The 14,514-nt window shown below is 40.1% G+C and overlaps 1 protein-coding gene and 1 long non-coding RNA gene across 8 annotated transcripts in view; both read left to right on the top strand.

Annotated features, from left to right (window-relative positions):
• The window catches only part of YLPM1 (YLP motif containing 1), a 51,217-nt gene that overhangs the window by 23,678 nt on the left and 13,025 nt on the right, over positions 1 to 14,514 (top strand). For 4 of the 7 annotated variants that reach the window (XR_014564817.1, XR_014564819.1, XM_083740622.1 and 1 more), the window contains 10 exons: positions 1,559 to 1,651; positions 2,229 to 2,406; positions 2,904 to 3,040; positions 4,815 to 4,969; positions 5,444 to 5,506; positions 5,777 to 5,896; positions 6,494 to 6,670; positions 7,744 to 7,827; positions 8,037 to 8,120; positions 9,099 to 9,182. Coding sequence is in view for 4 of the 7 variants with exons in the window: in XM_083740622.1 (XP_083596748.1) it covers positions 1,559 to 1,651; positions 2,229 to 2,406; positions 2,904 to 3,040; positions 4,815 to 4,969; positions 5,444 to 5,506; positions 5,777 to 5,896; positions 6,494 to 6,670; positions 7,744 to 7,827; positions 8,037 to 8,120; positions 9,099 to 9,182 (1,175 nt within the window). In the remaining 3 variants the exon portion in view is untranslated. The remainder of the gene's footprint in view (positions 1 to 1,558; positions 1,652 to 2,228; positions 2,407 to 2,903; positions 3,041 to 4,814; positions 4,970 to 5,443; positions 5,507 to 5,776; positions 5,897 to 6,493; positions 6,671 to 7,743; positions 7,828 to 8,036; positions 8,121 to 9,098; positions 9,183 to 14,514) is intronic. The other 3 variants (XR_014564818.1, XM_083740623.1, XM_083740621.1) reach the window with 1 other exon arrangement.
• LOC310846151 lies at positions 12,604 to 14,174 on the top strand. The gene is made up of 2 exons (XR_014565164.1): positions 12,604 to 12,967; positions 12,998 to 14,174. It is a non-coding gene; the product is annotated as an uncharacterized lncRNA (long non-coding RNA).

The following is a 14,514-nucleotide window of genomic DNA, read 5'->3' as shown; positions in this document are numbered from 1 at the left end:
GGGGCATCTTTACATTGATAATTTAATAGAGAAATTTGATGTTATGTCTGATTCCCTGATCCTTAAATTGTCTAGCCTGTCTATGAACTAGAATGAGAAAGGGCTCTTGTTTTATTCCATCCTATACAGAATATGATCTAGAGTATTTGTGTTATGAGATGGCTAATCAATAGAAATAACAAATAATACTTTGGGCCTTATGCAGATAAATAATAAACTGCCAATTTGCAGCCTCTATAACTGCCATTGTTCAGTCAGAACTTGCCATTTTACTGCAAGAATGTGATGTAAAGGAGAAGATATTGGTAACATGGGTTGTTACCTAGGTATTCATAAACTGATCGCGTGTCTGAAAGGTTCACAAAACCTAATAGCATCTTCTGTGTAAGGAACAGCTAAAACATTTCAGGCTAAAATGTTTAGAGAAAAGATAACATGGTGGAGGTTTATAAAAATATGAACAGCGTGGAAACAGAATAGTGGACTGGTTTGACATTGGAATGATTGAGGGAGGCAGTTCTGCTTTTTTAAAGCTTTTGCTATGTTGAAACATATGCTGTTGTGCCAGGTTGCTGCTATATCAAAACACCCCAGTTCCTCCTTGCAGACAAGATTTGATTAAGTGGGGGACCCACTAATCAAAACCAGTTTTGTGATTTTTTTTTTGTGTGTGTGTGTGTGTTTCTACTTAAGGTTCCTTATTGGCATCTGTTATTTTGTTTTTTTGGAAACAAAACAATTAGCCATCAATAAATTACAGCATTGCTAGTTTTTCTCCCCGTGGTGTTTTTCTCATGAGAGCTTTAGCTGGGGAATGCCTGTTTTTAATTTAATTAAAGCTTTGTAAGTAATGCACAGTACCACATTGTGGCAAATGCTGTTTGATGACTAAGCAGTTTATACAGCTCTTCTTTAAAATAAAAAAGCAGCTGTTTCCTGTTATTGTCCCCTGAGCCAATGTCTTTGTTGAAGAAATGACACTTATTGGTTGGCTAATTTAGTTTGGCTTAATTTATTTTTGGTTGCCTTTCTACACCAAGTTGTGCCCACCCAAACCAAATTATAAGAGGCATCCACTTATTTTCAGAATACAAAACATTAATGGGGCAGGATGGAGAGAAGTGGTATTCAAAACATATTGGTACATTCAAATAGGACAAAAACCAACAATTCAGCAAACAGAATAAATTCAGTACTGCAAAAGAAATAAGCTGGACTTAAATACATTACAGAACAGAACAAAACAAAAGTTAACTGACAATAAAATTCCAGTTTTTGGATCTAGTCTTACTGCACTCCAAGGGCATTCAGTAAATGCAGTTTAGATTGGGAGGGGTCTCCTCACCAGGCTATATGGCTTGCAGCTGACTACCATAATCATTCGTCCTGCAGAGATTGACAAAAGCCAAAGGGAAATGCTGGGGAGGGCAGTGGATGGTAAATCTTCCCCAGCCTCCAAGATTTCCAAGCTGCTGGTGATGGTCTGAATGCATTTATTCAAAGATGGTATCTGGGGCAATATCTCTTAATTTTATTATTGCTAATTTGTATTTGACAGATATAACCAGTAGTAAAGGTGGACAAATTCCTTATGGGGAGCGTATAACTCTGCGTCCAGAAGCTCCTCATGAGAGGCAGCCCTTTTCAAAAGGTGGGTGTACTTTGGTGTCTCTGAGATGTCTCTTTTAAGTAGAAGGCAGGCATCAGTTTGATATTTGGTAGGTTCCTTGTTAAAACATACATGCATTCCACCTCCTTTTTAAAGCAATATGGCTTTCACCACGTCTTGAATTCTTGTAAATAGTCAAAAGAGTTGTTCTAGATACTATGAAGAACAACAGCCATCCCCATTCCCAACCTGATGCGCTCCAGATGTTTTCATCTATAATTCCTATTGGCCATGGTTGTTGGGGCACCAGGTTGAGGATGGCTGATGTAGACTAAGGTGGTAGAATTCAAGACTGAAGGTAGGGTGGAATGCCCCCTCATATAAAAAGCTCCCTGTACGTAGAAAACTAGCACGTTGGGGAAGAGAGGTTTAGAATAGCCTTCTCCTTGTTGTTTGTGTTTTGTCTTGAATGGCGTGTTTAAAATGAAGGAGCATTCAAACATGCAATCGCTTACTGTAGTCAAGTAGTTCAGCCCAAGAAATCTGCTACTTGATGCTTCTACCTCATTCTGTGATCCTGTAGAATAACTCTTAAAATTATTTTGACTTCATTTTCCAGAACACCCAGGCCAACGGGATCGATATCTCAAGGAAAGAGATGCTTATTTTGAGCGGCAAAATAATGTCAATATTGATCACAGAGACTTCAGGCGAGAGAGAGAGCCATACAGGGACCGTATTGCTGGAGAACACGAACGGGAAAGATTTGACAAAGAACGCTATCAACGAGATGACAGGTATGTAATATAGGAGGAATAAGTAGGATTCAGAAGTGTGTCTTCATACAGGTTGCGGTGCTGAGTTTTTGAACTGTCACTTCTCCTTTTTGATTTTTGTACATGTGAGTATCATGTTTTACTTCCACACTCAGAGGGAGTATGCATACCAGTTGCTGGGAATCACAAGTGAAGGGAGCACTGTTGTACTCATGTCCTGCTTGTGAGCTGAAGCCTTGTGAGCATGTGCCATGGCAGGACAGACATTTACAATTTTCTTCCCCTCTTGGTTGAAAGGTGTATATTGGTTGAAAGGTGTATGGCTGAGATTGTAACTGTTTCATACAGGGATATATTACTTGGGGTGTGCTTAATCAAGGATAGTCATTGCATCCAGCAGCAAAGTATAGGATTGGCCAGAAATTGGTTTATCAGAGAATCTCATGTACATTTTTGTTAAATGTGTAATATTCAAAGAAATCATGCAGTTTGTGTTACAATATGCTGTCTTCCTTTAGCAGGCCATCTCCTTCAAGAGCTCAGTCCTATCGGGACAAAGACCATTCAAACTCAAGACGGGGAGGATTTGAAAGACAATCATATGACAGAAAACCTGACCGTCCACCTTATGATCATGGGCCTCCGATGTTTGGAGGTATAAATCTTCAACCTTGAAGAAATATTAGAATATTGAGGTCTCAGAATGAATTTGGGGATATGAACTTGCTTAGTTGTTCCTTAAAATTAAGGATAAAAGTATTATCAGTGATTGAAGTTTCATTTATATATTTGACCCTCCTTGGTTTAAAGAGAGGGGTTTTAAGAATAATCATATTTGCATTCCAATGCAATGGAACTTTTTTATGTGAAGCACCCCAGGAGTTTGATTGAAGGGCAGTATAGCTACATCTATAATAAATAAAGAACTGTGTTCAGTCTGTCTAATTATTAATATCAGTAAGACCCAACTTCTGACTATTGGCCAGGCTAGTGTGGAATCATAGGAGTTTGAGTCCAACAACATCAGAAGGCCGCAGGTTCCCCTTCCCTGCAATAAGTATGAAGTTTGAGACTCAGCATTTTCAATATCTGAAGCCTTTGCATGTGCTCAATAGATACTGGGCTGCATCCAGTACACTGCTTTGCTCATGCAGTAAACTTCCTCTTGTGCAACAGAACTTCCCTCACCTCTTCTCCCCTGCAGTCTTCCCATGCACCCTCAAATTCTGCTATAGGGATTGGGGGACCCTCTGGAGAAGATTTTGGGGGTGCACAATGAAAGGAGAGAAAGGTGAACTCCTGTTACACAAGTAGAACTCTTTTCACCCAACATTAGATACAGTCCATTATAATTATATACATTGCAATCCTATGCATGTTTACTAAAAAGTAAGTCCCACTGAGTTCGTTGTGACTTACTTGTAGCTACATGCATGTAGAATTGCAGCCATTGTCCTATATACAAGGATATGAATAATCTATCTCATTCTTATACAGTGGTACCTCAGGTTACATACGCTTCAGGTTACAGACTCCACTAACCCAGAAATAGTGCTTCAGGTTAAGAACTTTGCTTCAGGATGAGAACAAAAATCATGTTCCGGCAGTGCAGTGGCAGCAGGAGGCCCCATCAGCTAAAGTGGTGCTTCAGGTTAAGAACAGTTTCAGGTTAATTACGGACCTCCGGAACGAATTAAGTACTTAACCCGAGGTAGTAAGACTTTCATGCAGATAGACTCTTAGGTTTCTTCATTCATGAATCACCCAATGTGGTTATCACATGTACAAAGCAGGTGCTGCACATTAAGCATTTCTTGATTTTATTTATCTATCCCCTCCCAAAAAAAAAGGATTATGCAAAGTTGTATTTGGAAATTGTGCTACACATGGTAATAGAAAATTCTTATGCCTTTCAATGTTTTTTTTTTTTTTGGCATTTGCTTTCCTAATTAGACCCTTGCATGTTCTTAGATAAACGTTCCAATTCAAGCAATATATCTGTTATTCAATACATATGAGAACACACCTTAATTTATCCTATTTCTGAGAGATTTATTTTCTCATAATCATTTCTGTTGTTTGTCCTTGTGGCTAAAATCAAAGGAGCACATTTTTTCTCCTGAAACAAAGGTTAATTAACTTTCCTAAACCACTGAAGAAGTCAGTATCAAAGTCTGTAGCTTGAAGGGAAAATATTATTCATTTTTATTGTATTGCACTATGCCATCTTTTGGGGTTCTTCTTTGTTTTTGTTCCAGTTCAGAAACTTCACTTTAAAATAAATGAATGAAATGTACAGACTAATGAGTAAATTGCCCACAAAGCATATTCGAAACAGTAGTGGAAGTCTCTTAGGAACTAATGGTCTCTTAATTCAGTGCATAATTTTAGTTAATTTTTTTTTCCTCTTGTGTGAACTTCGTATTAAGGTGATCGCAGAAATTACCCTGAAGAAAGAATGCCTATTTCTGCTCCATCATTACCCCGACAACCACCACCTGCCCCTCGTGTAGAGAGGAAACCAGAATCTAAAAATGTGGATGATATACTGAAGCCACCTGGAAGGGAGAGTAGACCAGAGAGGGTGAGTAGTGTGAATGTGGCTTTCTAATATTAAGCAACAAAATGCATGAGAAATAGGCACTTCAGCTAATGTTTATGTAATATGTAATCTCCCCTGACAGATTCACATGCCTTCCAAAGTTTGACTGAATTTGGATGCAGTTCTGCTCTCCAAGCACAGCCAGATCTCTCCTCCCCTTACTTGCTATCCTGTGAGGGTGAAAGCAATCCCCACACAGGGGCTGCCACGTTTGAGTAGCAAGCAAGAAAAGGAGTTGACTGGTCTACCATTACCATTCCTCATGCTGCTAAATGTGGTGCCTGGTTGATTCTGTGGTTGCAAAATGTTTCTCTCAGCATCTCCCAGTGAGAGAACAGTGAAGTTGTTACAATAAAGAAGTGTAAACCACCTTGGGTGCCTTGGCAGAAAGGCGGTGTATAAATGCAATGAATATGTAAATAATAACACAATTAATTTATGCTCTCTTTGTTTTAGATTGTCATTATCATGAGAGGATTGCCAGGCAGTGGAAAGACTCATGTTGCTAAGCTTATCAGGGTGAGTGAATAACCAGCAGCTTTCTTTGGCATCTTCAGTCTTCACTGAAGAGTGGAACGCACTTGCATTTTGGTCGCAGCTGTCTGAGTGCACAGTTTCCTTTATTTAATCATTCAGAGCTCTAAAATATATAGTGGCTGGATTGACTTGAAATGAAGAGGGGGAAACAAAATTCCCTCTTACTAACAGTGAGGGGCTGCTGTATGTTCTAAGTTGAAGCACTTGCACCATAAATGCATGCTATTTATTAATTGTGTGTTTCCTTCCCAGGATAAGGAAGTTGAATGTGGAGGAGCTGCACCCAGAGTGCTCAGCCTGGACGACTATTTTATCACTGAAATAGAGAAAGAAGAGAGAGACCCTGATACAAAGAAAAGAGTTAAAAAGAAGGTACTCCGTTTCAGTTGTTGATTAACTCATTGTGTTAGATCCATAGAGTCCCACCTGACTACAGAAAGGATCCTTCTGTTTGTGGAAGGCACTAAGATCCAGCAGATATTCTCCATAGATGAAGGGGAAATGTGATTTTTCAACTCTTTGCCCTTCCTCCCAATCCTCTGGAACATATTTTCTTAGGACATGGGGGACTGTAGGGGGGGGGAGGAATAATTGGTTTTTTAAAAAACACAAAAAGCCATCTTCCTCCAGCACATGTCTGGATCCAACTTTTGCAACATATTTCTTCTCCATTACTTATGGACCACTGCAGTAGTGTTCAATGACAACAGGAGGCACAGATAGGAAAGCTGGGCTGCATAGAGCTTTCAGACAGCACCATGTTGTGCTTTGAAGTCCTGAATGTTCCCATGGCCACCTATTGGCAGTCATGGGAACTGCAGTATGATGACATCCTTACAATTTTATAATGTAGTATTTACCAGTATATGTGATATATTTACCAGCATATGTGATAGCAGTAACTGAATTTCAGACTTTACCAAGAAGGCTTGTTCTTCTTTTAGCTAACCTTCTCTTTTTCTGGAGCAGATTTTGGAGTATGAATATGAAGCTGATATGGAAGAAATCTATCGTGCCAGCTTATTCAAAACTTTCAAAAAGACTTTGGATGATGGGTTTTTCCCCTTTATCATCCTGGATGCCATTAATGACAGAGTACGCCATTTTGAGCAGTTCTGGAGTGCTGCAAAAACAAAAGGTTTTGAGGTAAACGTTATTGGATAATCTCTGTCATTCTTAGCTGCTCTAAAACAGGTTTTCCATGCCCTTGAACCCTGAGCATTAACACCAGGCCACTGGCAGCCAAGGCAAACTCAAACCATGGGTACCTGTAGGATATAAGGACAGTACTGCCAAGAATGTTAAGGGTGTGATTGGAGCCCAGAAAATTTCAGGTTCAGTCCCTGATATCAGCAGGTAGGGCTGGGAATTATTCCTATCTGACACCCTGGCAAACCTCAGCCAGTAGACAGTTCTGAGCTAGATGGACCAATTGTCTGATTTCATGTTAGGTAGCCTCTTAAATCTCTCTTAATTGCCTCAGTTGAAATTGAGGTGTCATTCAAGGGTCTAAGATGCCCTGAAGCAGTCGGTAAGGGGGGCAACAAGCAGGCTGGAAGCAGAGTGCAAGGTTAGTGAAACATAAGGGCAAGGTCTAAACTAGATTTTTGCCCAAGCAGAGATCCTGGCCTGACTTGGAAGCATATCTAACCAGGCCATGATAGAAAAAACTAGCAGGATGATGGCAGGTGGAAGGTAGGAAGCTGTGCGGGAATCCAAAGAAAATAATACAGCCCACTTTCCCCTTTTGCAATTTAGAATGGCAGCCAGTTGTGGAATTCCCTGCCATCAGAGTACCTTTTTTTTTGTCTCCACCTAAAGAAAGGCAATAAAAAGTTCCTGATCCAGGTGCTGTAGTTGACTGGGGAATTGTTGTTTTGAGTTTGCCACGTAGTTTAATGCTGCCTTTACAGTGCTTTGTTTTTATAATATATTTGTTGTTTTGTTGTTAATTACTTTGAAAGCCTCTCTAGAAAAGAGCAATAAAATCCAAGAAATGACTGAGGGGCACGAGCACACAGGCCAGTAGTTTTCCACATATAAGTCCAAATGGATCCTTGGCGCTGATCGTGTTTTCTTTTAGCCTTGCCTTTTCCATTTAAATTTGCACACACTCCTTCTCCTTAGTTCACCAAGCTTACTTTGGAAAATATGTTGGGGATGAATCAAATGTTTCTGAGCACATTCTCTCCCCCCCCCCCCAACACCATGCTTTCTAGGTCTACCTAGCTGAAATTACTGCAGACAACCAAACTTGTTGCAAGAGAAATGTCCATGGACGCAAGCTCAAGGAGATCAGTAAGGTAACTTTATAAAGTTTTGGAGGCACAGAGGTAACTAACATTTTCTTAGAGCTACAAGAATTACTCATCCTGGTGGGGGGGGTAGGGGAGGCAAACTTATCTCTTTTGAAGGTACTACGTTTTATGGTACCACATTGGTCCTAGTAGCCCAAGCATTCTTTATACTGAATATTGTAGAAACTGCTCCAACTCTCATTTCCCAATTCCAGATGGCTGATCATTGGGAAACAGCACCCCGTCATATGATACGTTTAGACATTCGCTCTTTGCTACAAGATGCTGCTATTGAAGAGGTGAGATTTCCAAGAAGCCAACTTATCCATGTATATGATATTCATGGCTGTAGAAAAGATGAATACAGTGGTACCTCGGGTTAAGTACTTAATTCATTCCGTTCTTAACCTGAAGCACCACTTTAGCTAATGGGGCCTCCCGCTGCTGCCGCGCTGTTGGAGCACAATTTCTGTTCTCATCCTGAAGCAAAGTTCTTAACCCAAGGTACTATTTCAGGGTTAGCGGAATCTGTAACCTGAAGCGTATGTAAGTGAGGTACCACTGTAGTTATTAAAGTAGAAAGCAGGTACAGGATTTGACTACAGATTCATTGTTAGTGAAATCTTAAATTGAAAAGTAGTAGACATCTGGAAGAATTGTACACTCCCAAGGCCGCCACAGGGCTCCCATGAGGAAACACACAGCAAAACATAGTGGTTTGACTGATATCATTCCATAAAGTAAAGTCTTTCTCTCTTTCACTCTTGAGTAAATATTTTAGCTTTCTGAAGGAGATTACTGTAATTGCATGGGCCAGTGACTTAGGATCCTATACAGTATACTATGGGTACAAATACTCATTTTCACACTTAATACAGGCAAAACAAGTGTCTAAAGGAAGTCATCTGCTCAAGACTTTTTAAGTTGTCTGCCACTGTAAGAAAGCGTAGGAATTTTGAGGGGGTTTTAAAAGGAACATATTTGCATATATGTGGAGAGAAAGAGAAGTATTGTAATGTAAAGTTATCAGTATTAAAGAAGGTGTGTGGAACAGAAAGGCAAGTTGCAAATTTCTCATCAATTTCTGAGATGAGAAATAGAAGAATAAATAAATACAGTACAGTTCTGTAGAAAAGATAAATCTTACTTGTATAGTATATACATATCTTTGGTTCAAAAAAATGTTTTTGAGTCTCTCTTATTTAAGTACAAAGTTAGTGCTGCAACATCTCTAACAAACAGGTAATGTGTAGTTTTCAAATTGTACCTTGTCCTAGGTGGAGATGGAGGATTTTGATGCAAACATTGAAGATCAGAAAGACGAAAACAAAAAAGATGCAGAGGAAGAAGAGAGTGAACTGGTAGGAAACACATCAGCCCAACCCCATCAACAAATTTATCATATTTCAGTGCCTAACAGGGATTCTGTCTGCACTAAAATCCAAATCCCCTCCCCCCGGCTGATACCATTTCCAACAATATGGGAGTTCTGGGTTTATACTTCATTATTTTAGAATGGAGAAAATTTCTTTGAAATCCTGAATGTAGAAAGAGATGTTCAGATTGTTAGTTTTGTTTTGCTGTTTTCTGAAGAATTGTTCTTAACTAAACTTTTTCTAGCTATAAGAAATAGCTCTTGGATTGAAATCCTGTGCTTGTTTATTCAGAAGCAAGCCCCCACTACAGGATTTCAGCCTTTGAAGATCTTAAGTAAAATATTTCCTTCTCATTCAGCTGATAAGAGAGCAGTCAGCAAAGAGGCAAATTCTCCTCTGGAACTCTGATGCAGAGGCAAGACACATCATTAATGTAGTCACCGATGACTGAGAGGGGGACATTGATCTTCATCTTTCACTCTTTCCTCTTGAAGGGGACTACAAAGTAGAAAACGTTAGGATATGCTGAAACACAGCACTAACGATCCTTTCTTGAATTCTATGCCCCTCTTTCCATCTTCACATCCTGCTAGCACCTTGGTTGAAGGGCAGGAAAGTTCCACAAACATGCTCTTTTTAGCCTAGCATGGAGACTGCTTTGGAGTAGTAGCCATTTTAGGCGAAATGCAGATAGTATATTCCACAGGCACATCAGGGCATGGTCCCAAGTGACCAAAATTTCCAACTGGAAATCAACTGGATTTCAAATGGTAAGAATATCTTCAAAGAGATCTGAGAGATGTTCCTCATGTCATTGCTGTTCAAGTGCATGAGTCTCTCAGATACTTTAAAAGGGCATGAACAGTCCCCTGCAATCTCTGCTGTAGACTGTGCCATAAAAGACTGTGGTAGTACTGAATGTTTCTACCAGAAGCGTATATGTCATCTCTATCACCTGAGGTTAAAAGCTCTTAAAGATGGGAATGAGACAGGAAAAATCTTCACTGAGACTGGTCATAAGCACTTGTGGGAGGACCTGCATAACTTTACTATGGCAGATAAGGATAGTTTTCTTCATGTTCCATGTTGGGCAATGTGTTCTGTAGAAACTTATGGCTAAAACATTTGAACTACTTCTTTGGTGATCACTCGTAGCCAAGTAAGATTGTCTTCCATAAACATGGTTTTAACAGTGAGTAACAGTAAGTGACTGTGGAGGCCAATTCTGGATTCACACATTCATCCACAGTGGGGACATAGGTTTCCAGGTGAGAGTTGATCATGGTGAGGGTTTACCAAGCGCTCCTTCTGCTATGCACCTTTCTCCCTTTCTTCCTGAGTTTGAGAGTCTTCAATGCCGATGACACCTGTGGTAAAAGCTGTTCTCCAATTAGAGCACTCGCAGGCCAGTGTTTCCGAGTTGTTGGTGTTTATACTACATTTTTTTACATTTGCCTTGAGAGAGTTTTTAAACCTCTTTTGTTGACCACCATCATTACGTGTTCCAATGGAATGGAACATTGGAACATAAGGCTCATAGCCAAAGGGAGGTTGTTGTTTCCTTTGCTCTGCATGAGTGGAGATTACATGTTTAATGGATTAAAGAAAGCTAGAAGACCCAAGATTGCTTGGTTAAGAAGCTGACAACCAGATAGGCCCTTCTTTCTAATGCAACACCAAAGTCGGGAAGAAATCGGACAACAGCCCAACACAGAATCCGTTGCCTGTGGGAAGTGGGTTGTTGTTACAGCTCTTCTACAGCATATGGCAATGCACAATCCCCAGCCAAGATGTCCAAGAGAGAGAACAGCTGGATTGTGTGTATTGTGCCAGATTTGTTCTGTCTTTCCTAACCAGGCCAAGCCTCCCCACTAAAAAAGAAGAAATCCAATTAAGCTTTTGGTGCCGTTACTTATTTCTGAGATATGGAATGTAGTCGTTTCGACTGTTGAACAGCACTTACAGGTCTTACATTCCACTGTTGAACAACTCATCAAGGAAGTTCCACTGGTACCTTCCCTCCCCTTCAGTAATAATAGGGCACAATTAACACTTTCTGAACTTCATGATCCTGAACCAGTTCACCTCAAAAAGAATTCTGAATTGAAGTTCCTGAAGAAGACAGAGTGCCATGCATCAGTTGATTTTGACTATTCTTGGGTTCTGCAGCTTACTTATGAGATTTCTGAGATTCATATATAATTGAACCATGAGAAGGTGCTGAATTCAGAGACATGTCAAGAAATAATTGATGCGTCTCTGACAAAGAAATAACCAATATCAAGGTAAAAGAGTTACTCAAGGTACTGGAAAAACCAGCTGGAAACTACGAGCAGCATGCCAGTGGAATGGCCTCTTTGGACTTTGATACATATTCCTGCTTTTTGGTGACAATAATTTGAACAAGCAAAGCTGAGGTGATCATGACTGTTTTATGGAGACCGTGTTTCTTTGATTATTCTCATGTGCGTGCGCGCACACACACACACACATATATGTATATGGAAATCAGCCCTGAGTGCTCACTGGAAGGACAGATCGTGAAGTTAAGGTCCAATACTTTGGCCACCTCATGAGAAGAGAAGACTCCCTGGAAAAGACCCTGATGTTGGGAAAGATGGAGGGCACAAGGAGAAGGGGACGACAGAGGACAAGATGGTTGGACAGAGTTCTCCAAGCTATTAACATGAGTTTGACCAAACTCTGGGAGGCAGTGGAAGACAGGAGTGCCTGGCGTGCTCTGGTCCATGGAGTCACGAAGAGTCGGACACGACTAAACGACTAAACAACAACAACATGTATATGTATATATGCGCCGCAAACAGCCAAATCCCAGCATCTGGAATTCAGTTGGCTTCACTGATCTGCCTGGAAGTTGAACAGCAGTAACTAGAGATGAAAGGAGATGCCCCAGCAATGACTGGTAACATTTTGATATCTCTCAAAGCATCCAGGAACTGGCTCCTGAGATCTTTGGAAGTTCTGCTGATGGCAAGAATAAAAGTCTGGGTAACCTGCAAGACAAAGATACTGGAGGTTAAACGTACAACGAGATATAATTCCATAACTCAAATGAGTGAAACTTTATGATAGTGGATACGTTTAAGTGGTGATATAATCAAAATGCTTGACAGTGCATATATATTCAGAACTCCTAATTCCTCCCTGGTATATTGGGCCAAGAGCCATTTTTAGAAGCTTGTTAGTGACATGTTTCAAGTTGGTAAATTGTTTATTTACTTTTCAAAAAATTTTTTGAAAGGATAGAATGTTTACAGTAATGTATTTGAGTTTTATTTTAAATCATTTTTTGTTTACAGAACCCAAACAGGAATATAACCATTTTAAAGGGTTATGAAATGAGTGTATCAGATATATAGTTGATACATAATTATTATTATGCTTGTGGGGAGGTCCATTTTGAATTATATGAGGACGTTTCCATGCTCTAGAATCAATGATTTCTATTTGTAGTACTTCATCATTGTAAGTATTTTTGCTGTCTTAATTTCAGTTCTAAGGCTTTGTACAAAAGTGGACTGCTGGTTGAGCTTCCTATTAAGCTGGAGCTTGGAACTCTAAATGTATATGCAAGGTGAACTATTTGGATGATATACTCCAACTCAAAGAGCAGTGGTTTTGACTTGATGTTCATAGAGTATTCAGTATTTACCTCAGAAGGTGTAAGAGCTACAGATGCTCAAAGTCTGTTCATCTGGTATAGCCACTGAGTTCTCTTGTTTAAAAGTCTGCAGATCCAGCACCATCAGGTAGATATTTTTTTGTGGGGGGGGACACAGATCTTTTACAGACCATGTAAAAGACCATGAGGATGTTGCCTTCCTCAGGAGGGCAGTCTGTTCCTGACTGTTTCCCAATAATCCCCTTCTGTTAATGAGAAACAACTATTAGGATGAAGGATAGCAGCTATTAAAAATCCACACAAATGTGGTTTATACTGTTAAACTAAAAGTTAGGTTTATTGAGAACAGTTCATAAATATGTAGTCATCGATGCGTCTGGTTTAGTCTTTGGGGCGTTGTTTTCTGCTCAGTGAGGGACTGAGAGGACCGGTTTGGAGGTTGTCATTGTTCCTGAAGATCTTCAAACACCAGATGGATGGACAAATACCAAAGCTTGTTAGCCTAAGACTGGCTTATGACCTTGGCAAAGGAAGGTCACCTGCGTCCTGGACCGTCCCCCAGCAACAGCACTTAAGCAGCTGCTATTCAGAAGCATACTTCCTCTGGCAGTGGACACAACTATCAGGGTCAGTAGCCCTTGATGGCATTTGTCTAAGTCTCTTTTAAAGCCTCTCTTCTAAAGTTGGTGGCCATCACTGCCTCTTATGGATAGAATTCCATAATTTGTGTACTATGTGAAGAAGTACTTTCTTTTATCTTTCCTCAATCTCGAAACATTCAGCTTCGTTGGATGGATGTCCATGAATTCTGTTGCTATGAGAGAGATGAGAATTACCTACTTTCTCCATAACGTACATGGCGTAATGCACTTCTATCATGTTGCCTCTGGCTCAGCTTTTCTCTAAACCAAAGAGCCTGAAATGTTTTTAACCTTTTCTCACAGGGGAGATGCTCCATCCCCTTTAACATTTTGGTTGCCCTTTCCTGAACCTTCTCCAATTCTACAATATCTTTTTTGAGGATAGGCAACCAGAAAGGCAGACGGTATTCCAAATGCGGTCGCACTATAGATTTGTGAAACGGCATTATGATATCGGCAATTTTATTTTCAGTTCCCTTCCTAACGATCCGAAGCATGGAATTTGCCTTTTTCACAGCTGCTGCACACTGGGTCAACATATTCACATATCCATCGAGCTATGCACTACGACCCCAAGGTCTTGTTCCTGGTCAGTCAACACTAGTTCAGACTGCTTGAACATATACGTGAGATTTATATTTTTTGCACCGTCGTGTATCACTTTACTCTTCTTTACATTGAAATGCATTTGCCATTTTAGTCCATTATCACAGTTTGGAAAGGTTCTTTCAGAGCTCTTCACAATCTCTTTTTGTTTTAATGACTGTGAACATCAGCAAACTTGGCCTCCTCACGTCTCTCCCCTAATTCTACATTGTTAAAAAGTGCCTGTCCCAATACCAAATCTCAGGGGACTCTACTTTCTACAGCCCTCCATTGGAATAACAGTCCATTTATTCTTACTGTGCACTTTCTTTTATTTCACCACTTCTTGATCCACATTTTCTGATCCACTATGACAATGGTTTGGACCCAAAGATGCCAAGCAAAAGGTACTTCTCCTTACACAAGGGAAGATACTACATATGTTCAG

This window comes from Podarcis gaigeae, assembly GCF_964106915.1.
Source record: "Podarcis gaigeae genome assembly, chromosome: 1".
Taxonomy (NCBI): domain Eukaryota; kingdom Metazoa; phylum Chordata; class Lepidosauria; order Squamata; family Lacertidae; genus Podarcis; species Podarcis gaigeae.
This window is presented reverse-complemented; position numbering and strand designations above follow the sequence as displayed.